Below are 22,564 nucleotides of genomic sequence, written 5' to 3'. Positions count from 1 at the left end.
CTCCCATACAAACACACAGGTATAAAGAAAGAATAGATATAGTCAATGAAAAGATTATAATAAGCTGCTGCTGCACCAGATGATTGATGGCTCATTGTCCCCCCCAGTTGTTTCGTTGTTGACGTGGCGTGTTCCACGTGCGAGTTATCACACAAGTCCACAACTGTTTCACAGGGAAACACCTGTCTGTGAATTGCATCTCTCGATTTCAAACTTGATTGTGGCAAGGACGTGCCATACAATTTTAAAAGTGCGAAATCTGTCAGTTTATTACTTCAGTGTTGTCTGCTACTTTACTTGTTTTCAACGTTTCATTTAATTTCGCTGATCTTTTCCCTTCAAGGTTAGGGTAGTACAAAACTTTACATTAGTTATTACAATTCCAGGAAATGTGTAAGGTTACTGGAACTTGGATGACGTAATTTTGGTCGATATTTTCAAACGTTTTCAAAATAATTCATAACGACGCCATCTAGCGAACAATTGATGAAGCTTCTTCTTCACAGGCTAGCCTCTACATAGTCTCTTAATGGCGTCTCTCGTGATTTTGCGTGCTGCACCCTCCGTAGTAGCTCTCGTATTCTTTTGACGGTCACGTAGACCATACACGCAACGATGTGTTGTACTCTTGTCGTTTGTAATGTCGAGACCAGCGGTTCTTGAAAGCTCTTTAAAATTGCGTTACTTATTAGAGACTGAAAAGTTTTGACAGCTGTTCCCCCCAGCCAGCCTTCGTTATTTGACCCCAATAACAATAACACAACACACACAAAGTCACCATGGACTACGATCCCAACAACACTAGTTCAGGCGGGCCCAAGATCCAAGTCTTTCGTCCCACGTGGGAAGAATTCAAAGATTTCAACAGTTACATCATTGAAATAGAGAAAAGAGGGGCGCACAAAGCAGGTCTGGCCAAAATCATCCCCCCACCAGAGTGGAAACCCAGGGCTGATGGCTACGATATGAACATTATCGGTGAAATTGACATCCCTGCGCCCATCTCCCAGGTTGTTCAAGGCAAGCAGGGAGTCTATCAAGTTTTCAACATTCAGAAAAACTCTATGAAAGTGAAAGACTTTAAACGTCTGGCCAACAGTGCCAAACACGCCACGCCACCTCATTTTGACTACAAAGATCTTGATCGTAAATATTGGCGCAACATTGCTTACTGCCCACCCATTTACGGGGCAGATGTCTCAGGCAGCCTTACAGATCCTACCGTTAAAGAGTGGTAAGAACTTTTGCTTCTGTTATCTCACCAATCGTTTGATGACCAACTCTTATTGCAGGAATATCAATAAACTTGGATCCATTTTGGACTATGTCAATGAAGATTATGGGATCAGCATTGACGGAGTCAACACTGCATACCTGTACTTTGGAATGTGGAAGAGCTGTTTTGCTTGGCACACGGAAGACATGGATCTTTACAGCATAAACTACCTTCACTTTGGAGAGCCAAAGAGTTGGTATTGGTAAGTTTCATCTGATTTTCTTGTTGCTTTGAATAGTTTACTCAAAGACTTTTGATTTCTAGTGTTCCTCCTGAGCACGGAGCCAGGCTGGAAAGGCTAGCGAACAATTTCTTCACTGCCAATTACAAGGAATGCCCAGCATACCTGAGGTAATTGTTATTCTTACCACATTAACCCAGTGTTCCAAGTATAAATCCAATATTCTCTGTCGATAGGCACAAAATGTCGGTCATTTCTCCGATGGTGTTGAAGAACCATTCGATCCCTTTCAACAAGATCGTCCAGGAAGCCGGTGAATTTATGGTCACCTTTCCGTACGGCTACCACGCCGGCTTCAACCACGGATTCAATTGCGCCGAGTCGACGAATTTCGCCTCACCTCGCTGGGTCGAGTACGGCAAACGAACCACTCACTGCGCCTGCCGACCAGACATGGTCAAAATCAGCATGGAGACATTTGTCAAACGATTCCAACCGGACAGATACGACCTCTGGGTTCAAGGTATAAATTCATCCATTTTTGTCAAATCGGAATTATTTGATTGATTTTCTCAATTTGAACTGACAGGTAAAGATATCGGGTCGCATCCGGAAATTCCCGGCCGTCATTCAGCTGCTCCCCATCCATCGAAAGATGATCTCCTCTGGAACAAGGACTACACGGATTTGCCGGAAAGTTTTGTGGAGCCGACCAACAAAAAGTCTAAACGCCACTTGATTCACCAGAAACTGGAACAGGAACAACAGCTGGCTGAGCAAAAGCTACAGCTGGATCAGGAGATCAAATCAGAAGAAATTTCAGTGAAAGCAGAGAATGTCGGAGGTCCAGTCGATGTGGAGGAAGACCTCAACGACGACGAGCACTTTGAAGTGATGAAGGAGATTTATTACAAGGCCGGCGAGATGGAAAGCGACGGAATGGAAGACTTGAAGAGTGAGCAGGAAGAAGTGGAAGAATGGGACCCTGAAACCGGTGGATTAGACAACAAACCGAAACCTGTCGCCAAGAAATCGGTCAAGAGAAACAAATCAAAGACGAGTGCGGATGCGAATTCCGCCAGCGTGAAACAGCGTCGCACCAAATCCGAGTCGGCCCCACGGCCCGTTTCTCCGCGATCTCAAGTCGTCCGCGTTGTGGAAGCCTCGACTGCTCCAGTTGTTAAATGTTCGCCGTTAAAGTCGAAAGCCTTGTTCCCGGGCTTCCGCATCCCCAAGAAAAACCAGTCGCACGACAGTCGTGGTGGCATTCCAGTGAACGCGGATTGCAGTGGCTGGGGCGACGATGTCGGCCAGTGCAGTCCATCCTTTTCTTGTTATCCAGCCGCCAAGATGGAAGAGTCTTCTTCAGCATCTCAGGATGTGTTCAGTAAAACGAGAATACAGAAACCGTCGCCCAACTCTCACATCAAATCCTGCCTCGTTCCTGGCACTCAGTTTGGCGTCAGTTCGTCATCTTCTGTGACGAGTTGTGCTCCGCCGGGTCCCGGAACAAACGCCAATCCGGCCAGCAATACGACGGATGATCTCCATCGACAACAGTTTACCTGCATCACCTCGACCAACAATCAATCGCCACCGCCATCCAGTTCGGGTGGTGGTGATGAACGTCGGTCGAGAAAACAAAAGAGTCCGCGCAAAGGCCTCGATTCCAGAGACGTTTCCACTAACCTGTAAAGAAATTTGACTTAATTTTGATTCGTTTTATACAATTCATTTGATTATTATTGATCTGTCAGGACAATCATGTGGGAGAAGCAAAAGGATTGGACCTGGACGAATGAATGTGAATTCAACGTGTTGAACAGCCAGCAGGAGCCGTACTGTTGCGTCTGCAGTGTCCTTAGACCCTGGACGCCACAGAAACCTCTACAATCACCGGATCAACCACCGAAATGGTCTGCCGTTGTGTTGCCGGAAGCGCTGTTTGGCTCGGATCGGCATGAAATCACCTCGTCGATCCTCTTGCGCTGCTCGTCGTGTTGCATCTGCGTCCACGCCAAGTGTTGCGGACTGGCAGAGTCGACGGTGACCGACAAATGGGTCTGCCGGCGCTGCGAACGCACCCCGACGGACCGACAATTGATCAAATGCTGCCTCTGCCAGAAGCGAGGTGGACTCCTCAAAGGGACGACTGACGGCCGCTGGGCTCACGTTGTGTGTACAATTTGCTTCCCGGGTGTTTCCTTCGTTGATCCGTACAATCGCGAGCCCATCGTTTTCAATTCACTGGGCTGGAGGGAGTCCATGTCCCTCAGTTGTAGCTACTGCTGGAACAACCGGTCCGATATCGGCCCCAACAGTGTCACCTGGCATTTTGGCAACTGCCTTCCTTGTGTCAAACAATGTGGACGGGCATTCCATCCCCTGTGCGGCCTAGTCAACGGTGTACGGTTCACGATTAGTCAGGATGGCAACCAGTTGTCCGCCAACTGCTGCAATACCAGCCACACTCCTCGATCGACCACATCCGCCTTCAGAAAGAAGGCTCCTGTTCATGTGTCTGTCGGCCAGCAAGTGTACGCCAAACATCCCGAATCGGGTGAATATCATCTGGTGAGTTTATCCGTTTTTATTTTTTATTATTGGCAAGCTTAGCTCTTTAACACGACTGGTTGGTTCATTTGACAGGCTGATGTGACGGACAATACTCAGACGGTCACGTACTATTCTGTCGATTTCAACGATGGGACTAACAGCCAAGATACTTATCCGGAAGACATCAAGAATTACAATTGCAAAGAGGATGGCCCACCCCTTGCGGGAGCCGCCGTCGAAGTCTTGTGGACGGACGGCAAGAGCTACGGCGGCCACTATCGAGGCTTCACGAAGCGTAAACTCTACAGTTTATCCTTCCGCGACGGAACCAACACCGTCATCACCGCAGAGAGACCTGATTTTTATCATCCTGACGAGGATCTACCCAAAGATCTTAGAATTCAACTGGACAAGCAAAAGGCAGCAGCAGCGCAAATGCAACGACTCCAGCATGCCTGTCCAGCCATTCAACCTTAATTGTGTGTTCTTTAAATCAAACTTGAGTCGTGGCAACTAAATAAGCCTTTTCTTTCTTTTTTTTGTTTTCTCTTCCTCCCCCCTTCTTCATTATGATGTGAACTTAAGTTATTTCAAACAATTCGTGTTTGGGCTGGATAGAATGAAGACTAAGAATATTGAATCCACCTGTAACCACATTTATTTTGTCTTGAGTTGGAATGATATAGCCTTGTGTGTGTGACTTGTAAGAAAATTGTTATTAACATGTAATTTGAATGACTGCGCGGGAATGTGACGATGATTATTGTGTTTTTTTTTTTGGACTTTTGTTTTTTTTCCTGGATTCTGAACGAAGGATAATATTGTGTCCCCCCGCCGCTCTATAGTGTCAATTTTTGTCAATTTTTCTTTTCTTTTCTTGTTCTCAAAGAAATACCTCGTTAATTGCCGGCACCATATTTCGATTGAGTGTTCGTGTTATTCACACAAACAAATAACGTATACAGTCTTTGTCTTATATTATTCATAACCAGCATTCGATTGAAAAGATGATTTGTTGAGTTTTGTTTCCATCCTATTCTCTCGTATTACTCCAGAAAGACAAGATTGAAAAAAGAAATCTGTGTGAACTTCTAGAGGGAGTTATCAGCTGCTGACTTGGCTGTTTGAAGAATCGAATAAAGTAGTCGCAGTATTAAATTGTGTCCTTGTATTCCTAATTTTTTCAATTTGAATGTTGCGACATAGATAAAAGATGACGATGATTGACTCACGAGTGGTCTTTATCTTAGGTAATGGTTGCGACAATATTTATCTGATCAACAAATATACTTTGATTTTGATATCTAAAATGGCAACGCGAAAGATAACATACGAAATTACAAATGCCATTTCATAGCAGACGAACAATATTCACAATCCACAACCGCCTGTGCCACGAAAACAGTCGGTCGTTCAAACAACCATTTAATAGATTAAGAATGGCACTCAAATACACTCTTGAAGAAGCTGTGAGTGCTTGGAGACGAACATCGCAGATTGTTTTTTACAATGCTGGTCGATTAGACATTCAAAACGATGTCATCGATGTTGCTGTCACGGCAAGGTATGCAATGTTATTTCATTTGGTTTGGTTACAGTCTGAGTTTTATTTTCTCTGTTGTCAACCAGTCAACGCAATTTGGCCAAGGAAGAAAGCATTAAATTTCAGACCCACTACATTGCTCAGAAAAATAATTTTAATTTGCTTTCACAAACCCCCTCATCTGATGTATCTACTGAGTAAGTGATTTGATTGTTTTACTTAATTATCTTATTTCTTCATGCTCAATCAAATTTGGTCTATTTGGTAGGAAACTTAAAGCATTTGGAAGGACATCCAATGTGACAGCCATCATCAGAGAAATCCCTGATTCCAAATCGGCTGAAAAGAAAAACAGACAGCTATTGGAAATTTGGAAAGATAACTACCTACACAGCAGCGTGGACCTTCAAGTGTTTGATAAACATGGGAAAGTCTATACTGATGGTAATCGACTTATCTTTGCCTTATCGTTGCTTTACCAACCAATTAATAATAATTTTCTGCTTTATAAGGTACTTTTGGTTGTCTGGAGTTCTCCCCTGATGAAAAGCATTTGGTATATTTGGCTGAGAAGAAAGAACCTAAAAAGCAATCTTTTCTTCAGTTTGGAATGGCAGCTACAGCTGAAGGCTCAAAAGTGGTAACTATTAAAAGTTTTTCTCGAGTCAAGTTTTCTCATTCAAATGAAAAATATCTCGTGTGTTGAAAGGGCGTCGAGTACGATTTTGTTGAGGACTGGGGTGAACAGCTCGTCGGTAAATCCCAACCAGTCATTTGCATATTTAAAGTTGACTGGGAACCTTTCCAGTCTGAAGATTGTGTCCGAATTTTGGAGGCCAGCGAGGAATGGAGCCCGGGACAAGTGAGATGAGATGCCGTTCTTCAAATTCTAGTACAATTGTTTAATAATCGTTTTGTTGGGCTTTTAGCTAATCTGGTGTTCAAACAATCAACTGGCTGGTGTTGCTTGGTTCCACCAACCTCGTAGATTGGGAATTATTTATTGTTCTAATCGTCCTAGCCAAATTTTCAAGGTCGACATTTCCTCTGGCAAATACGGTAACTGATGTCTCAAGAGAATTATGCTTTATTGCAGTTAGACTTCTATTTAAAAACCTTTTTTTAAATAGATTGGTTTGGCCTAAAGACCAACACGGCCGCTTCACCGCGCCACCATTCGGAATCGGACACAATTCTCTATTTATCGAGCTTAGCTTACGGACCTCATCACAAGGAACAAAAGATTTCGTCTATTAGCTCTGACGGAACGGTTCGTCAGGTGGAAACTGGAACGAGCGAATCATACCAGGGAATGTACAATCAATCGTTCCCAGAGCGGTGCTGGTCACCTGATGGGAAATTGGTCTTTTTTACAACACCGTGCAAAAGCAGCGTCCAGTCTTACGCGTTAAATCTGGGTAATTATCAACATAATTGTTATCTCTAGTTATCTACAAGTAAACTTTTACCGTTCATTTTCTCTGCAGATTCTTCCAACATTTGCAAGCTCTCTCTCCCCGAAGGTTGCACTGGGAGTGTCGTACTTGATGTTTTCCAAGACGTGATACTCGTCTGTGGCGTCTCTTTGATCAGACCTGATCAGCTTTTCATTGGCCGATTCAATTCTGACAAGATAAACGAGGAGCCGATAGAGTGGAAATGCCTAACTGGCAAAAACGAATTACCACCGACCCAATCGCTCGCTTCTGATTTGCTTTCGGTTAAGCTTCCTGGTGATATGGAATATGAAGTATTTAAGTTTAAAAAATTCACTGTTGTCATTGTTTATAACTTTAGTTTCATTCATTATCCAGGCTAGCTTAATCTACCCGAAGAATCCATCGAAAAAGACTCCATTAGTCGTAGCTCCTCATGGTGGCCCTCACTCTGTCTCAACTGATCAGTTTAAAGCGGAAGTTTACTTTTTCTCCCAGTTAGGTAATCGAGTCTACAAGTGTTGCGTTTGTCCCTTGGTAAATTATAGCTTCTTTTGTCAAACACAAGGTTACGCCGTGTTGTTGGTCAACTTCCGCGGGTCGACCGGATTCGGTGAAAAATCGCTTTACTCTCTACTGGGAAAAGTCGGAGAGCAAGACGTCCAGGAAGTGCACAACGCTACCGTTCAGATGATCGAGAAGCACTCTGAATTTCTGGACAAGGAATTGGTGTTTCTGTTTGGTGGGTCCCACGGAGGATTCCTTGTCACACACTTGAGTGGTCAGTACCCCGATTTCTATCGGGCCGTCTCCACTCGCAATCCCGTGATCGATATGGCCACCATGTTTCCCATTACGGATATTGCCGACTGGACCATTGTCGAATCAAACCTTGGGGATGGCAGCGAACTGGAAAAGCTGCTCGAACCGAAAACTTTGTCTAAAATGTGGGAGCTTTCTCCCATCAGATACGTCAAACAGGTGAAAGCTCCTACTTTGCTGCTTGTGGGCAAAATTGACCGTCGCGTGCCTCCAACTCAGTCGATCGAATACTATCGTGCCCTGCAACTGCACGGAATCAAAACCAGGTAAAACAAGGAAAATTAATCTATTCAATTTATTAATCTTAATCTTTGGATTTAAAAAAATTAGGATGATTATGTATGAAGACTGCCATCCACTAAGTCAAGTCCCCGTCGATACAGATGCGCTTATCAACACAGTTATGTGGTTTCAACAAAGTTTGTAACAGATTAACCGATTTACAATTTCTATTTTTCCTATTCTATAATATCACTATGTTATCCTCTTTGGCGGTTAGAATACAAATGGAATGATTATTTTTCTTGTTCTTGGATAATCTTCAAACTTAGATAGGTAATAATTGTGATGATGCCATGCTCTCATGCCGAGATAGGCTGCAGAGAAAACAGCGAAGATGGTTGCTGGAGGACTGCAGGAAGCAATTGCAAATCCAGTCCACTCGACAATTTCTCCGAAGAAATTGGCACCGGTGATGTAGTCGAACAATCCAACAGTTGGAATTTTGTATCCGGTTTCTCCCGGTTTGCGCAAATGAATCAGTAGCTGATCTGTTGGTTATTTAGTTTTGAAATATAAAACTTGTTCCTAAACATTTTTAATCCCATATCTGTACCTGAGTGGACATTGATGGCCATACCAGCATAAAAGATGATTATCCCTAAAACATAAAATATCTTTGAATTGAATTCTTTCAAGATGATAATACTTCAATAACCACCTATTATGAATTGAGGAGAAGCAGTCCATTTATCATCATACTGATGATAATTTAAAAGGTAATGTCCTTGCATGAAGCCATTGAATAAGCAGAAGGACAATGCTGAAATGTAAACAAGAAAGGGTGAACTTTTCATGGGATTACTCATGCTCAGTGGAAAGATGAAAGCCCTATAAAGTAAAAGTAAATTGCATGAAACACAAGAACTGTTAATATATCATGCCAAGAAAACCTGGATTACCTTTGAACGTAATGAATGATAAAACCTAACAAGAGAATCTTATTTGCAGTGGAATGCCAACAGGTTGCAGATGTAGTCAATAGTAAAATTACAGGTACTATAAGAGCTGGGCATTCCTGGGTCATCCAGGCAAATTTTCCAGGGATGAGAAATCCAAATTTTGAGCTGCTATAGCGTCCTTTGGAAAATGTGTTTATAATTTCTGATCATCTCAACATTTCTAGTTATTCAATGCAATTACCATATGGGGCTGGTAATATATACATAGTGAAAATAACACTTAGAGTATAGAGGAATGAGATCCAGACCATTTGAGAAAACATTTCCGAGTCATTTTTAGCTCCAAATAAAGGATGCAAGTAGTCTACAATAAATTTATCACCACCAAGAGTTTTAGAGGACATTTTTCTGGAAGGAAATTATATGCACACTGTATAGATTATAGAATATCAAATTAGTGTCAGCCAATTTAGCTCAAAGATAACGAAAACCTAAAATAGATTTTTCGAGTTCGACCGCTGTTTTGTAGACCGCTCTAATGTGCCTATGTTGACGTATTTGGTTCCGGGTTGCCAGTTTAATTCGTCTTGAGAAAAATTAATTTGTAAAAGTTGTTCCAGAGCTGTTGTTCTATTTTCTCAATATGCAATAATGATGATATGTAAAAATGTAAGAAACACAATTTATTATTAGGTTATTTAGTTCCAATAAGCCTAGGAAAAAGATTTAATAGACTCGATAAACGAAAAGATAATTCTCGCCAAACGAAAAACTAGATGGCGTTGACTTCGTGTAAACACCAGTCTTGGCGCCAATTTCTTCGTTTCTCGAATCGAATACAAAATGAAAATGCTAAAGAGTAGAGACAGCTTCATCGTTCACACGAACAATAGTTTTGCTTTTTTGATAGTTTAGGTTGTTAACTACTATTGGGTAATTGCGGTCTTTGTGGAAAAGACAATTCCAATGTTTAATTATTTGTTGCAAGTTGCAACTGATTTTTAAATAACTCAAACAATTAATTATTTTTCGAAATTTAAGAATTTATTGTGCTGTTTTAAAGACACATTAAATACAAAAAATCAAGTAAAATCGAACAACACAACAATTTAAATATTTTATTTTTTCGTTGATCTCAGATGAGTTTTGACAATGCTGTTCGTTGAGATTTTGAGATGTTTTCATTTCATTCACTTTTTTCGCGGTTTTTCGTCTCTCTTCAATGTGGTCTCGCTTTGAAGAGACCATACTTGTAACTCGTCAGTTAAGTGCGTTAAGTTAAGTGTAATTAACGCCAAATAATTAACCATTTGGAACGCTGTAATCTGAATTGTGCTGGTTGAACTTCGACAGTGCAGGCCACACTATGTGTGATTGGTTATCAAAGAGAGGCAGAAATGGCAGAAAGGTAAAATTACATGGTTAAACCATGGTTAAACAAAAAGATCTTGAGAATAGAGCAGTACTTAGGGGACTAAAAGCTTTTTCTTGTAAATGAATTGTTGCAGGCAGTGCAGGGTTATGGTGGAAGTCTTCAACACCTTTTGTGGGTTCTAGTTAGATTGTCTAGCGTCTGTGCCATGAAAAATCTTGCCCATTCCTGCACAACATTAGTAGCTAAAGCAAAATGTTTCCTCGATTTGATTTGTATTTTAATATTTTCTAGCAGTTCATGGATGTTTCCTGATACATAAATTGTATGATCTATTTCTTTACAGGTAACCTGATGCAGTCCATTCATGTCAACGCCACTGTCCATCTCACTATGTAGTATGTGGACAATAGGCAACCCAACCATATTTTCCTCTACACTGAAGTCAATTTATCATAATTGAAATTAAGTAAACAGTCGCTTTAATATCTTTTCGTCCATCTTTTCTAATACCCTTCATCATTTAGGTTAATCTCTTCATCACAACACATTTTGATTTTGGTGTAGACCAAGGTCCATCTAAGAAGTTTACAAGCCAACAAGAACAAGGTAAAGCAGATTTTAGATTTTTGTTGTATCAATAAACCACAATATTCAAGCAGTAATTAGAGAAGGGGGGCAAGAATCTATGGTTTAAAAAATTCGTTCCTTGTGAAATCATGAGTGTCTTCTAATTTAAAAAAATATCTATTTAAATATCGATTAAGTGATAGTAGACCGAAAGATTCCGTGATTGTATCTGCTAAATCGTCGGGGTGGACCAAGGGTAGATGTAACCGGCTTTCGATCGGAGGAGGGGAATGAATGTGCCCATTGGTGGTGGTGGCGAATGATGGCTATTACCAGGGACTTGCTTATTTTGGCACGGTTTGGTTTCGAGTACGTACTGGAATAAAAAGCAGGTGACCTCTGTGCGAATAACCTTCACCAACCTTCTGAATCAACAACGGGCCGAGTTTTATAACCAATGGCATAATTTTTTGTTTTCTATTTGACTTGTAACTGTAAGTTACAAGATTTTCTCACAATCGAATCTGGCAAAGGTTCGTCTTCTATTCTTCACACGCAAACGAGAATCGTCTAGATCTGCCTTCATCACTTTGAACCTCTCTGATTTGTCCTCGTGTACATCCGTCTGAGTGTGAATGGGTTTCACGAGTTTGGGGAATTCACGAGGACGTGATTCGTTCCTGCCACTTCTTCCCTCTAATTTTCAACTTTAGTCATCCAGTTTTAACACCCAATCATTCAAGGTAGGACTCGATGATCTTTTCTCTTGCTTTAGTTAGTTGCTCAATGTTCTCAGTTAGTGCAGAAAACAAATGCTGATTACTTCATCAGAAATTGGGAGGGGGTATTCACGATAAAGAGTCACACTGAATCAGAGTTCATTTTGTGTCACCTCGCTCGGTTGAAAGAACATAGAGAGAATGACCGTCCCTACCTTCAATTAACGCTGGTCGGAGTAGGACCTTGCGAGGTAAATTTTTTTTTTCAAGAAATGTCTTCTAGTTAATTAAGTGTTTTAGCTCAGTTTCGCCCAGTCATTTTGTACAACAACAACAACAAAAATGCTGGTTACTCTATGGAAAATAGGGGAGTATTTAAGACGAGGAATCACAATGAACCAGGCGAATCAGAGTTCATTTTCTTTCACTTTCGTTGAACGACTTGTTACGTCAGAAGGAAGCGATCCTTAATTTTATCGGTTTGGTTTCTCTTTTGTCACAAAGAATCAATTTGGTTCATGGCTATTATTACTCATTTGTTGATAACGTGTCTTCAACTTCAGCCCATCTCATCTTTTCGAATTGCATTTTGGGTCTTTTATCGTCGTTTTGCTTTCCGTAATTTCCCACATGTAAGGAGGCAGATTATCTCCTCCTTGTTGTTCCCCACATCTTACCCATTACAAATCAAAAAAAGAAACCGGCTTAGGGTAAAGGGCAAGCACTAAACTAGTTAGGAAGAACGGTTAGTCATCAGCTCTGTCATAAATAACCTCTGTGTGGTTTTATTGTGGCTAGGTTATTTTTCTTCTCTTTATTTTTGTGTCAAGGACCGAATGCAAATTCAAGTTTCTATTTTATTTTATTGGTTACTGGTTGCTCCACTGGAATATGCAATGGCATTTTTAAATTTAATAAAAAGCTGTTTATTCCCCCCAGGCCGTAATTGATAATAATAGATGAAACATTTCAATCTTAAAATTTATGTTGGGCGAGTTAACCTAAGTCGGATTTGATATCTCTTAGATCTTTTGCGACATCCGATGAAGAAATTCTTTCCTTTGGGTCCGCACGGATCATCTTCTTGATCAGTTCGCGACCGATTTCCCATTGTATTTCTGTAAAGATATTAAAATGTGCGATTCAGAAAGTAATATTATTTCATTCCATTAAGGGGAAAACTGAAAATTTTACATTAAACATTTAAAATCGATAGTTCAACTATGCAGCGACTTACTGTCTAGGTTAACCGGTTTGTCTCTGTATATGTTTGACTCGGTAAGATTACCAAACAGATGACGCCCTTTTAAAAGATAATAGCCGAAGACGAGTCCTTGGTTAAAGACGTCGCTTTTGATGGTTCCTCTTTGCTTTGCTTGACATTCAGTCAAATTAGCTTCTTCGTCGTCCATTAATTTCAATATTTCCGGTGGGAACCATTTATCCGACCCCTTGACATTCTTCGATAGAGAATAACTTCCATTTTCGTTGACTATTTTGCTCAAACCGAAGTCGGCCCATTTCATCAAAATATTTTCCCCAGTTGAATCGACGTGAATCAGAACATTTTGGGGTTTAATGTCGCGATGGATCAGACCTTTTTCGTGAATGTATTGGAGTCCTTCGGCCAATTGAAGGAGAACTTTAGAGTCTGGTGGCATTGGTCCTTGGTATTTTTTGGGTTCCTTCTCATTCGCAAATAATTCGTCCAGTGAAGCAGCGCACAATTCAATCACGTAATACCTAGAAATAGCCGTTAACAAGTGTCACTTGTTTATATTTTAAAAATGTACATTTTCTCATTTTATTAATACCTATTCTCCAAGTCGCTTTCTGTGTGGAAAAGTTTGATAACGTTCGGATGATTGAGCATTTGCAACGCTTCTTCCTCTCGTTTGTTACTTTCGACTTTAGATAAAGGAATTTGTTTGACCGCCACTTGATTGTTATTCCACTCGCCTTGGAAAACTATTCCATAACCTCCACTTCCCAAAATCTTGTTAACATTAATTTTTATTTGTTTCAAACTTGGAGTATTATCATCTGCCATTGTGGTGACCATCTCCTTAGCCTTTGGAAGATTATTTCAATTTTATTTCTATAGAGATTCTCAGTAACAGCACTTTGATAATACCCTGATTTGTTCTAAGACTTCGGCGACATCCGACGACGTCATTCTTTTTTCAGGATTGGGCTCCAACATTTTCTTTATTAAGTCTTGAGTGGCCTGGTTCTCGAATCCTTTGCGAAAACGTATTTACATGAGCTGATTATGAAATGCATTAAATTTTGTTTTGTAAAATCCGAGTTACCTTGGAGGTTGACTGGTTCGTTTGTCATTATGTTAGAGGCAGCTTTAACAGGACACCCGAAAAGATGTTCACCTCTCAACAGGTAATATCCGAACAAAAGTCCTTGGGCAAAGACGTCACTCTTGACTGTTGGAAACGTATCGAAATCTCCTTTGTCCAGTGTCTTCAGTAATTCTGGCGCTAACCATCCAAATGTCAAATTCCTGTTTTTAATATCGTCGTTCCCTTTACTAAGTCGTAATCCGCCCCATTTCATCACGACTTGATTGGTTGTTGGATTCATCCAGATGAGGACGTTTTGAGGTTTAATGTCCCGATGGATCAATCCCTTTTCGTGAATGTAGTAGAGTCCAATAGCCAATTGATAGAGGACATCTTCCGCTGGGGGCATCGACTCGAGATATTTTGAATGGTCATCATCTTTCAAGAATAATTGGTCCAACGAGGCGGCACACAGTTCCATTGCATAATTCCTAGAAATTATAATTAACAAATGATATCTTTAAGACAGTGCTGCCACTTATGAAATAGCAAAGTCGTGCAGGGTTGCCTAAAAAGTCCCGAAAATCCGTTTTTTTTTTTTGAAAAATCCTGCACTTTATCTTGCACGATTTTCTTCAAAATCCCGCAAAAATCTTGCAAAAAAAAAAAAACCCGCATAAATCCGACACGATCCAACATAATTTCCTAGTTATCCTAGTATATTTGAAGTCTTTTCTTGTCAGACAGGTAAAACATTATTTTGATACTGTTGACCGACAGTTAAAAGCTACACAGCAGCTCGGTAGGATGCTTATTTTAGCCCTATTTCAGCACTTTAAGATTACTTTAACACGTTACGCTTTTTGGTAAGAATTATAAACAAACTGAAAAGCAAAATTTCATGCTTCTTCGAAGTGTAATATGCTTACAAAAAAATAAGTATGTTTATAAAATGAAATTAAGTATGTTTACAGAACAAGTACTTTTAGCAACACACTTATAATAGATTTAACGTACTTAAAGTTTTAAAAAGTATGTTAATGCTTCTTAAGTATGTTAAATAAAAAAGAACAAGTCCTTTAAGCAACACAATTATCATAAACTTAACGTATTTACTTTATTTATAAACGTACTACCCAATGTTTTCTCTGCTGCAACGAAAAAATGACAAGAGTCATTTCATTAACCATTAATGTAATTAATACATACAACTTGTAACTGTTGATAAGGTCTCTATAGCTGAATGGATAGCAAGCTGGAATGGAAACTCCAGTGATTAATGGTTCAAACCTCAACAATGTCAGAACTTTTTTTCAATAAAACTCTCAAATTCAAACAGTCAAACGAGAGGACTAGACGTCCACAGATCAGAAACTCAGAGTAAGGCTCAGAGCGGCTTAGGCTCAGAGCACCAGACAACAGCGCCACAGTGGTCTCAGTTGTTGACTACTGCAAATTTCAATTGATTAATACAATTATCACCAGATATTCAAAAAATCCCCAAAAATTACCAGATATCCGACAAAAAATTGGAAAATCCTGCAAAATCTTACGTCCTGCAAATGTCATGCAAGCACTTCGAAAATCCTACAAAAACTGACAAATCCGACATAGTGGCAGCACTGCTTTAAGAGTTAATTCTTATTTTGCTGGCCATGTAAGTCTGTCGACTTTATATTTGCCTATATGTTGAGTCATCCTCGACGTGCAAAAGTTTGACGACATTCGGATGGTCAAGTCTCAGTAATGTCAGTTCGTCTTCTTGTTTTTGTGTTTTCATTTCCGATAATTTGATTTGCTTGACAGCCACCCGTTTGCTATTCCATTCGCCTAGAAAAACGTCGCCGTAATCTCCGTTTCCTAAAATGGTCTCTTTGTCCAATTTGATTTCATTCGATTTTTCGGGTGGTGGTCTGTCATCGAATAAACTACACCGAATTATACCAACCACTTCGTCGTCCTGAAAATTTGTGTGGGTTGTTTAAATTAATTTTCTCTTGTTCTTTTCTTATTGTTATTATAGTGATCAAACATAAATGGACTAGTTACACCAAGATTCAAACTGGCCATTACCTTGAACGGTCCACGTCCGATATTTTCGAGTTGCTGAACGACATCTGACGAAGTAATTCGATCTTCTGGGTTCGCTGTCAACATTTTCTCAATCAGGGCACGTAAAGCAGGTTTCACCTGGATTTCTTTTGACATCAATTAAGTTTATTAATTGAGCTCATGTATTTAGAACCCGACTTACTAGGCAGATTCACGGGAGCATTCTTGATGATGTTGTATTGAATTTGATAACGGGATCCGTATAGATGCCTCCCGCCCAATAAATAATAGCCAAAGACCAGTCCTTCCGCAAAAACATCCGATTGGATTGTCCATGTTTGCTGGACAAAATTAGCGTCTTCCTCTTTAAGTAATTTGATTGTTTCCGGTGCCAGCCAGTTGTACGTTCCTTTGATTCCACTCATGGAACACGTTCCCCTTTCGTTGACTAGTTTGCTCGTTTCAAGCCCGGACCATTTCATCAAAACTTGATCAGTTTGTGGGTTCACCCAGATGAGGACGTTTTCTGGTTTAATATCCCGATGGATTAGTTTCATTTGGTGGATGTACTCGAGTCCTTCGGCTAATTGTTTGATGATTTCATACTCTGGTGGCATTGGGCCACGATATTTTCGCGGGTCGCACTCTTTCAAAAATAATCTGTCGAGTGAGGCTTCACATAATTCGAGAACGTAATGCCTGAAATGGAACACTTGTTAGTTATCATTTTAAAAAGTATAGCTCTTATTATGTAAAAATTACTTGAAATGTTCGTCGCTGTCTATGTGAAATAATTTGATGACATTTCGATGATTGAGTTTCAGTAAAGTTGATTTCTTCCGTTCCTTTGTTAAATTGTTAGGAACTCGCTTGACGGCCACTGGAATCCCACGCCATTGCCCTTCAAATACGGTGCCATATGCTCCTCCGTGTGCCAAAATCTTGGTACGGTCCAACGATCGAACGGTCAGTTTCAACTGCCGAAATTTGTCGCGTAATTTCAACATGAGGAGTTGAGTGATTTTCTGACTTTTTTAATCCTTCACTATTGGCTGGTGATTTCGGTAAAATTTTATTCTACTTTTTCTTTGTTATTTAACAAGCTGCTTTTCAAAAATAGGCAAAACAATTCCCTCCGTTAATTGTTAATCAAGAGAATTTAAACAACTGGCGAGTGTGAATCACCTAATGGTTCATCCGATGCTGTCTGATCGTCTTCTATATTGTATTCTCGGGCATCGTCTTTCTCTTTCCACTTGTGGATGCGATGGAATTTTAATCTTTGACACACGACACACGTTGCGACGTTGAGACACTCGAGAGAATAGCTCGGCTCTTAAATATCGAGTTAAAGGAAGTCAGCCCAATCAAAGGATAAATTGTATTAGCACAGAAAACTGTATAGGTGTCACATTCGCCTCTCTACACCACTCGCCACTTTGTGCTCGTTCAGGACTGTTACTGATGCCAGTTCAACTTCAAATCGATCGCCCTGCAGTTCTGAGTCTTTCTGGCTAGTCGTTTGTCAAGTGCAACGGTGAAACAACAACCCCCGATTATCAACCGCAACCATCCGAACTTGCGCCTTTTTCCTACTTGTTTGAAATCAATCGAGTCTGGCGAACCACGTCAATTTTAATCTTCCAAAAGCGGTTGGTTTCTGGAAACGTTTCCGTTTGCCTTTTGTTTTTCTTTGTCTTTTTGATTTGGTAAAATTTTGAATTTTCTGTAATGTGATCTCATAACCGTGTTGTTATGTCGAATTAGGTTAGATGCAGGATGTTAATCTGATAAGATTTATTTTGGCTTTTTATTTTTAATTGTTTGAAAATTGAATTTCACTTTGCTTATTTTCATTGCTAATTTTTATCATAAATTGAATTTGATTAGTCCATTGACTGACTAAATAAGAAAACCTTTATTTGCAGGTGTCCCCAACGGCTCAACTGGATAATCAGTGACGGACGATGGGAAATTTCAAAGCGGCGGCCTTGCTGGCTGTGGCGGCCATCCTCGGCGTCTCTTCATTTGCTTCCCAACACCACGGACCTAGTCCCGATTTACCCGATTTCCGGCAACCCAACGATAGCGGTAAGTTGAAAATTCTATCGAAAATGTGTCGGTGCAAGAATTCAATTTGATAGTCATCGTTCTGCCCATTTCGACTTGGCTGTGTACGTTAAGATGTTGACTGATTTTTTAATTTTTGCACATTGCCTATCCAGTTTTGGAAGAGTCGATGGTCAGGTTCAACCACAACGTCGCCCGCAATTTTTCTTCGCTGGTGTTTGACGTGACGCGAGGGCAACTTATCGTGGCCGCAAGGTAAAACACAATTTTCCTAAGGGTATCCATTTCTGTTTTAGTCTAGATCGCCAATTCTTTATAATTTTTATGGACGATGGATTGGGTTATTATTCGCATTCTGCTATTCGATTCCCCACCATATAATTTGTAACTTGCGAAACATGTTTCGTTCGTTAGGCAAAACAGGAAACCATGGAGGGATCATAGTCGACTGGTAGTGTCGGGTTGGGCGACGATACAAAGGGCTCGACGGAATGGGAGACCAACAAAAAAGAACGTGAGCAGGACAAGTGGGCGAAATAGGAATTAAAGGGAAAAGGCTATCGACTGGTGTCGAGTTTGTCGTTTCATTTGACGTTTCGATCGATCCTTTCCAAACTTGAAGGACCATCAAAGTGAATCGATGGCAAATGTGGCAAACAAAATCTGGAGGAGATGACTCTGGGATAACTGACTCATTTCTCATTTGCTCAGTCTATAATAGGTTTGATGGATTGATTTTATTTTGAAAAATTCGACTTGATTATTCCACAAGAAGAAAAATTTTGGCCTGTTTTTTGTTTTTAAACATCGGTAACTTTTATTTTCAATCACAACCGACATCAGGGACTATCTATTTCGCTTGAGCTTGGACGGATTGGCTCTCTTGGAAGAATCACGCTGGCCAGCCGATGACAAAGCGGTCGACGACTGCCAAAAAAACGACCAACGGGAAGACGACTGTCACAACTTCATCCGCGTTCTGCACGTCCACGGTATTCACATTCTTTCCGGATTCTATGATTTCTCTCGTTTAATGAAATTCCAAACTCTCCGACCGAAATAATTAAATAACCGCAACAAATTTTGTTTTTCATTTTGCGTCTATTCATTCAGGTGATCGACTTCTGGCGTGCGGGACCAACGCCTTCACTCCTCGCTGCTCCTGGCGTCCGCTCAAGGCCATCAGCAACATCTCGGAATGTTTTCCGTGCCTTGCCAGGTAAGAAATCCATCAGCATTTCTGGCCACTCTCAATTAAATCAATTCATTTTTCCTCTTTATTTGATGGACGTGATAGATGTCCGCATAGCCCTCACAGTCACATGAGCAGTTTCCTGTCGAGCAGACCGGCTGATGGCACTGCTGATTTGTTTATCGGTTCGCCGACAGACTTGTCCAGCCAGGAGGTGGCCATCTTCCGGCTGCCTTTGAATTCGTCCGTTTCCAGCACATCGGCTGACAGTTTCATTGCCGGCCCGCAGCTCGGGCATTTGAGGACGTTGCCAAGCAAGGTCAACTGGCTGGACGCTGCCGAATTTGTGGCGTCGGTAGAAGTGGACCAGTTTGTCTTTTTCTTTTTCCGAGAGGTGGCCGTCGAGGTCAGCAACTGCGGCAAGGCCGTTTACTCCCGTGTGGCCCGGGTCTGCAAGAACGACATGGGCGGTGGCCAGCAGCAGAGGCTCAAAGACAGTACGTGGACGACCTTTGTCAAAGCCCGGCTCAATTGCTCAGTGCCGGCTGATTATCCGTTCTACTACGATCACATTCAGAGTGTCGCCTACGTGGAAGAGGAGCGGCTCTTTTACGCCGCCTTCACAACAGCCGAGTTAATAATCACACGTCACTTTTTCTATTAAATTTGACTTAATCTTGTTTTTCAAATTTCCCGCTCTAATGTAGAAATTCAATTGCTGGATCGGCCGTTTGCTCCTTCACCCTGGATGCGATACAAGAATCGTTCGCCGGTCCGTTCAAAATCCAGTCGAGTCCCAATTCGACCTGGGAGAGTGTCAACTCGACTCACGTCCACTCGCATTGCAATTCTGATGACACGAGCAGTTCCAGCAGTTCTAGCAGATCCTTGGTGGAAGCTGGAAAGTATCAGCTGATGGATCGAGCTGTCCAATCTCGACCCAGAAAATACGGACGTGGACCGCTGATCCAGCTCGATTCGGTACGATTCAACCACATCGCCGTCGACGTGGTCGCCACTAAAAATCATTCGTCCATTCACGTCCTCTACGTGGCATCTCGAGACGGTTTCGTTCGCAAATATTCCGTCTTTCCCGGGACTCAGGAACGCTGTCTGGTCGAAATTGTCGATCCTTTTGCCCGGTTGAGCCATCAACCGGCTGACCGCCAGATCAAAACGATGCAATTCCTTAAAGTGCAGGTATGTGTCGCCCTTGTGAAATTAACGTTCCGATTAGGTTACTCATCCTTTTTGCTCCTTTTATTGTTTCTCACGTTGTACTGGACAGAACGCGCTGTACATTGGAACGGAAAACGAGGTGATCCGACTGGCCAGTCAACGATGCAAGCGATTCGCCAACAGGACGCAGTGTCTCGATTTCGTGGATCCTTACTGCGGATGGCAGTCGCAACTGGGCGAGTGTTCGCCTCCACCCGACAATAATCCACACGCCTCCTGTTGGGAGCAGCAAACCCTCACCACCTGCCCCACATCCATCTCTCCAGGTGAATAATTAACTTTGTTTCTGTAATTGTTTCATCTTCTTAGCAGTGCGTCTGCCCATCTTGGTGATGTACATTGGTAAATATTTAGCCACCGCTTGAATTCGTCTGATGAGCAGAAAAACAAAAGAACAACGAAAATAAAACGTCGATCCATCCGGTATATGTGAAAGCGGATGATTCGTTTATTTTGTGCTGTCACTGTGGAGATTTCGCGAATCGGTTGCATTATTATTTCATTGGAAATCTGTTTGGTTTCGCTCATTTGATCACTTTTTTTCATTTGTGACGGATTAAATTCTGATTTTGTTTTTGGTTTTTTAACAGAAGAAAAAGGCGTCAACGGCGAATCTTCTACGATTGTCGGAGTAAGTTGTCTTTTGTTAGACTTTTGTCAGAACATCTCAAGTAGTTTATTTCTGTTTGACCTCACTCGACGACGGATTGTGACGTTGATTGGCCCAACTTATTCTCTTCCGCTCATTGTTATCCTCTCTTGACGGTGAAATGAACGGGCCAGCTTTTCTTGTCGGAGGGGATGAGATGTTCGATTAATAATTCAATGATGGGACCTCTGACTTTGCACCACTTTGAGATAATTCGGCATATTTTGTGGTAACCATTTTTTCTTATTTTTAAAGGGTGGAGGCGTTTGTGGCTGCAACGAGAGTTCCATCATCGCCAAACTGGCCGAGCAAGTCAAACAGGGAGCGCCGGGTCCGCCGGGCGTTGACGGCAAACCTGGCACGACGGGCATTCCGGTATTATTACAGACGGAATGACATTTTTTTTTTAAATTTGATCATCTTTTTGTTTTTTGGTGTCACCTGTGTAGGGAGCTCAAGGTCAGATGGGACCGACTGGACCTGAAGGCCCAGCTGGAGAGAAAGGAGAACGCGGAGATGTCGGCCCAGTTGGCAAAGAAGGTCCTTTTGGGCCGAAAGGTGAGCCCAGTCGTGATGGATCACGCGGTGATCTAGGAAAACCTGGACAGCCTGGACCACCGGGTGTGTCCAGCGGACCACTGGTCCTCGAAGTGAGTTATTCTCTCCTTTCCTTTTTCTCTCACTCAGTGTGTCATTCATTCATCATCACTTGTCCATTTGATTAACATTAATATTATTCAAGACGGAATGACATTTTTCTTATAAAAACAAACAAATGTTTAATCATCTTTTTAATTTTTGCTTTCGCCTCTCTAGGGAGCTCAAGGTCAGACGGGACCGACTGGACCTGAAGGCCCAGCTGGAGAGAAAGGAGAACGCGGCGATTCCGGGCCGGTTGGCAAAGAAGGGCCTTCTGGACCCAAAGGCGAGCCCGGTCGAGATGGACCGCCTGGTGATCTAGGTAAACCTGGGCTACCAGGTACCAAAGGAGATCGAGGAACCGACGGGGAAATGGGTCCTACAGGCGACACTGGCGAGCCGGGATTGCCAGGAACGAAAGGCGAAATTGGCCCTGCGTGTCCAGTCGGTCCTTCGGTTATTTCCAGTGTCGAAGGAGCCAAAGGAAATCAAGGAGATCGAGGCAAACGGGGCAAGCCAGGTCCTCCTGGACCTCCTGGACCTCCAAGCGAACCGTCCAAATCAGGCAAATTAACCGAAACAAAACTTAACAAACTAAACAAATAATATTAACACTCTTTTCCTCTTGACCTGCCTTAAATCTCAACAGTCCTAACCTAATCATCTAACCATTTCAATCGTCATAATAATAAAACCCAGGCTAGAAATTCCAACCAGGTACAGTCAAAATCCAAAAGTCTTTCTTGCAATTTTCTATCTTTTTCTCCTTAAAA

At 41.6% G+C, this 22,564-nt stretch overlaps 6 protein-coding genes and 1 long non-coding RNA gene across 10 annotated transcripts in view; 5 read left to right on the top strand and 2 right to left on the bottom strand.

Moving 5' to 3' along the window:
* The window catches only part of LOC124190689 (collagen alpha-1(XVIII) chain-like), a 107,633-nt gene that overhangs the window by 83,192 nt on the left and 1,877 nt on the right, over positions 1-22,564 (top strand). The gene's annotated exons all lie outside the window — the stretch shown is intronic.
* On the top strand, positions 91-5,171 carry LOC124190691 (lysine-specific demethylase 4B-like). Its single transcript, XM_046583527.1, has 7 exons — positions 91-1,234; positions 1,293-1,478; positions 1,541-1,627; positions 1,694-1,980; positions 2,047-3,148; positions 3,215-4,031; positions 4,107-5,171. Exons 1-7 carry the CDS (start codon positions 780-782, stop codon positions 4,488-4,490), a joined length of 3,318 nt encoding a protein of 1,105 aa, XP_046439483.1. The 5' UTR covers positions 91-779; the 3' UTR covers positions 4,491-5,171.
* On the top strand, positions 5,209-8,332 carry LOC124190695 (acylamino-acid-releasing enzyme-like). The gene is made up of 11 exons (XM_046583537.1): positions 5,209-5,577; positions 5,643-5,753; positions 5,825-6,000; positions 6,069-6,196; positions 6,266-6,418; positions 6,486-6,615; positions 6,687-6,974; positions 7,044-7,306; positions 7,371-7,494; positions 7,561-8,080; positions 8,145-8,332. The coding sequence occupies exons 1-11, from the start codon at positions 5,357-5,359 to the stop codon at positions 8,239-8,241; spliced, it is 2,211 nt and encodes a 736-aa protein (XP_046439493.1). The 5' UTR covers positions 5,209-5,356; the 3' UTR covers positions 8,242-8,332.
* On the bottom strand, positions 8,098-9,549 carry LOC124190699 (3-oxo-5-alpha-steroid 4-dehydrogenase 1-like). Its single transcript, XM_046583543.1, has 5 exons — positions 9,237-9,549; positions 8,996-9,173; positions 8,755-8,924; positions 8,650-8,694; positions 8,098-8,584 (listed from the first exon to the last, which is right to left on the bottom strand). The coding sequence occupies exons 1-5, from the start codon at positions 9,397-9,399 to the stop codon at positions 8,310-8,312; spliced, it is 831 nt and encodes a 276-aa protein (XP_046439499.1). The 5' UTR covers positions 9,400-9,549; the 3' UTR covers positions 8,098-8,309.
* On the top strand, positions 10,197-11,369 carry LOC124190712. The gene is made up of 4 exons (XR_006873043.1): positions 10,197-10,403; positions 10,714-10,836; positions 10,895-10,976; positions 11,135-11,369. It is a non-coding gene; the product is annotated as an uncharacterized LOC124190712 (long non-coding RNA).
* LOC124190694 (semaphorin-5A-like) lies at positions 11,451-22,432 on the top strand. Of its 3 annotated transcripts, none has more exons than XM_046583534.1 (12): positions 11,451-11,680; positions 17,931-18,093; positions 18,228-18,327; positions 18,916-19,064; positions 19,186-19,291; positions 19,370-19,897; positions 19,972-20,464; positions 20,553-20,769; positions 21,094-21,134; positions 21,408-21,527; positions 21,602-21,802; positions 21,969-22,432. In XM_046583534.1, the coding sequence occupies exons 2-12, from the start codon at positions 17,970-17,972 to the stop codon at positions 22,395-22,397; spliced, it is 2,508 nt and encodes an 835-aa protein (XP_046439490.1). In that variant the 5' UTR covers positions 11,451-11,680; positions 17,931-17,969; the 3' UTR covers positions 22,398-22,432. The 3 variants fall into 3 exon arrangements, with proteins under 3 accessions (XP_046439490.1, XP_046439489.1, XP_046439491.1); XM_046583533.1 differs by lacking the exon at positions 11,451-11,680 and adding an exon at positions 17,523-17,654; XM_046583535.1 differs by lacking the exons at positions 11,451-11,680; positions 21,602-21,802 and adding an exon at positions 17,523-17,654.
* Positions 12,500-17,137, bottom strand: LOC124190692 (dual specificity protein kinase zak2-like). Its single transcript, XM_046583528.1, has 9 exons — positions 16,765-17,137; positions 16,205-16,701; positions 16,024-16,148; positions 15,633-15,910; positions 13,969-14,441; positions 13,791-13,897; positions 13,471-13,727; positions 12,894-13,399; positions 12,500-12,774 (listed from the first exon to the last, which is right to left on the bottom strand). Exons 1-9 carry the CDS (start codon positions 17,007-17,009, stop codon positions 12,653-12,655), a joined length of 2,610 nt encoding a protein of 869 aa, XP_046439484.1. The 5' UTR covers positions 17,010-17,137; the 3' UTR covers positions 12,500-12,652.

This window comes from Daphnia pulex, chromosome 3 (assembly GCF_021134715.1).
Source record: "Daphnia pulex isolate KAP4 chromosome 3, ASM2113471v1".
Taxonomy (NCBI): domain Eukaryota; kingdom Metazoa; phylum Arthropoda; class Branchiopoda; order Diplostraca; family Daphniidae; genus Daphnia; species Daphnia pulex.
The sequence above is the reverse complement of the archived record's forward strand: the minus strand, read 5'-3'. Positions and strand labels throughout refer to the sequence as shown.

Bases quoted from the DNA above. Each gene is read 5' to 3' on its own strand.
- LOC124190691 (XM_046583527.1), top strand. From the start codon at position 780: ATGGACTACGATCCCAACAACACTAGTTCAGGCGGGCCCAAGATCCAA. The intron at 1,981-2,046 runs GTATAAATTCAT...TTGAACTGACAG, and splicing joins ATACGACCTCTGGGTTCAAG to GTAAAGATATCGGGTCGCAT. The intron at 4,032-4,106 runs GTGAGTTTATCC...TTCATTTGACAG, and splicing joins AATCGGGTGAATATCATCTG to GCTGATGTGACGGACAATAC.
- LOC124190695 (XM_046583537.1), top strand. From the start codon at position 5,357: ATGCCATTTCATAGCAGACGAACAATATTCACAATCCACAACCGCCTG. The intron at 6,419-6,485 runs GTGAGATGAGAT...TTGGGCTTTTAG, and splicing joins AGGAATGGAGCCCGGGACAA to CTAATCTGGTGTTCAAACAA. The intron at 7,495-7,560 runs GTAATCGAGTCT...GTCAAACACAAG, and splicing joins TTACTTTTTCTCCCAGTTAG to GTTACGCCGTGTTGTTGGTC.
- LOC124190699 (XM_046583543.1), bottom strand. From the start codon at position 9,399: ATGTCCTCTAAAACTCTTGGTGGTGATAAATTTATTGTAGACTACTTG. The intron at 9,174-9,236 runs GTAATTGCATTG...CATTTTCCAAAG, and splicing joins TATATTACCAGCCCCATATG to GACGCTATAGCAGCTCAAAA. The intron at 8,925-8,995 runs GTAATCCAGGTT...TTTACTTTATAG, and splicing joins ATCATTCATTACGTTCAAAG to GGCTTTCATCTTTCCACTGA.
- LOC124190692 (XM_046583528.1), bottom strand. From the start codon at position 17,009: ATGTTGAAATTACGCGACAAATTTCGGCAGTTGAAACTGACCGTTCGA. The intron at 15,911-16,023 runs GTAATGGCCAGT...ACAAATTTTCAG, and splicing joins TCGGACGTGGACCGTTCAAG to GACGACGAAGTGGTTGGTAT. The intron at 13,898-13,968 runs GTAACTCGGATT...GTTTTCGCAAAG, and splicing joins CGAACCAGTCAACCTCCAAG to GATTCGAGAACCAGGCCACT.
- LOC124190694 (XM_046583534.1), top strand. From the start codon at position 17,970: ATGGGAAATTTCAAAGCGGCGGCCTTGCTGGCTGTGGCGGCCATCCTC. The intron at 18,328-18,915 runs GTAAAACACAAT...AACCGACATCAG, and splicing joins CAACTTATCGTGGCCGCAAG to GGACTATCTATTTCGCTTGA. The intron at 20,465-20,552 runs GTATGTGTCGCC...TGTACTGGACAG, and splicing joins TGCAATTCCTTAAAGTGCAG to AACGCGCTGTACATTGGAAC.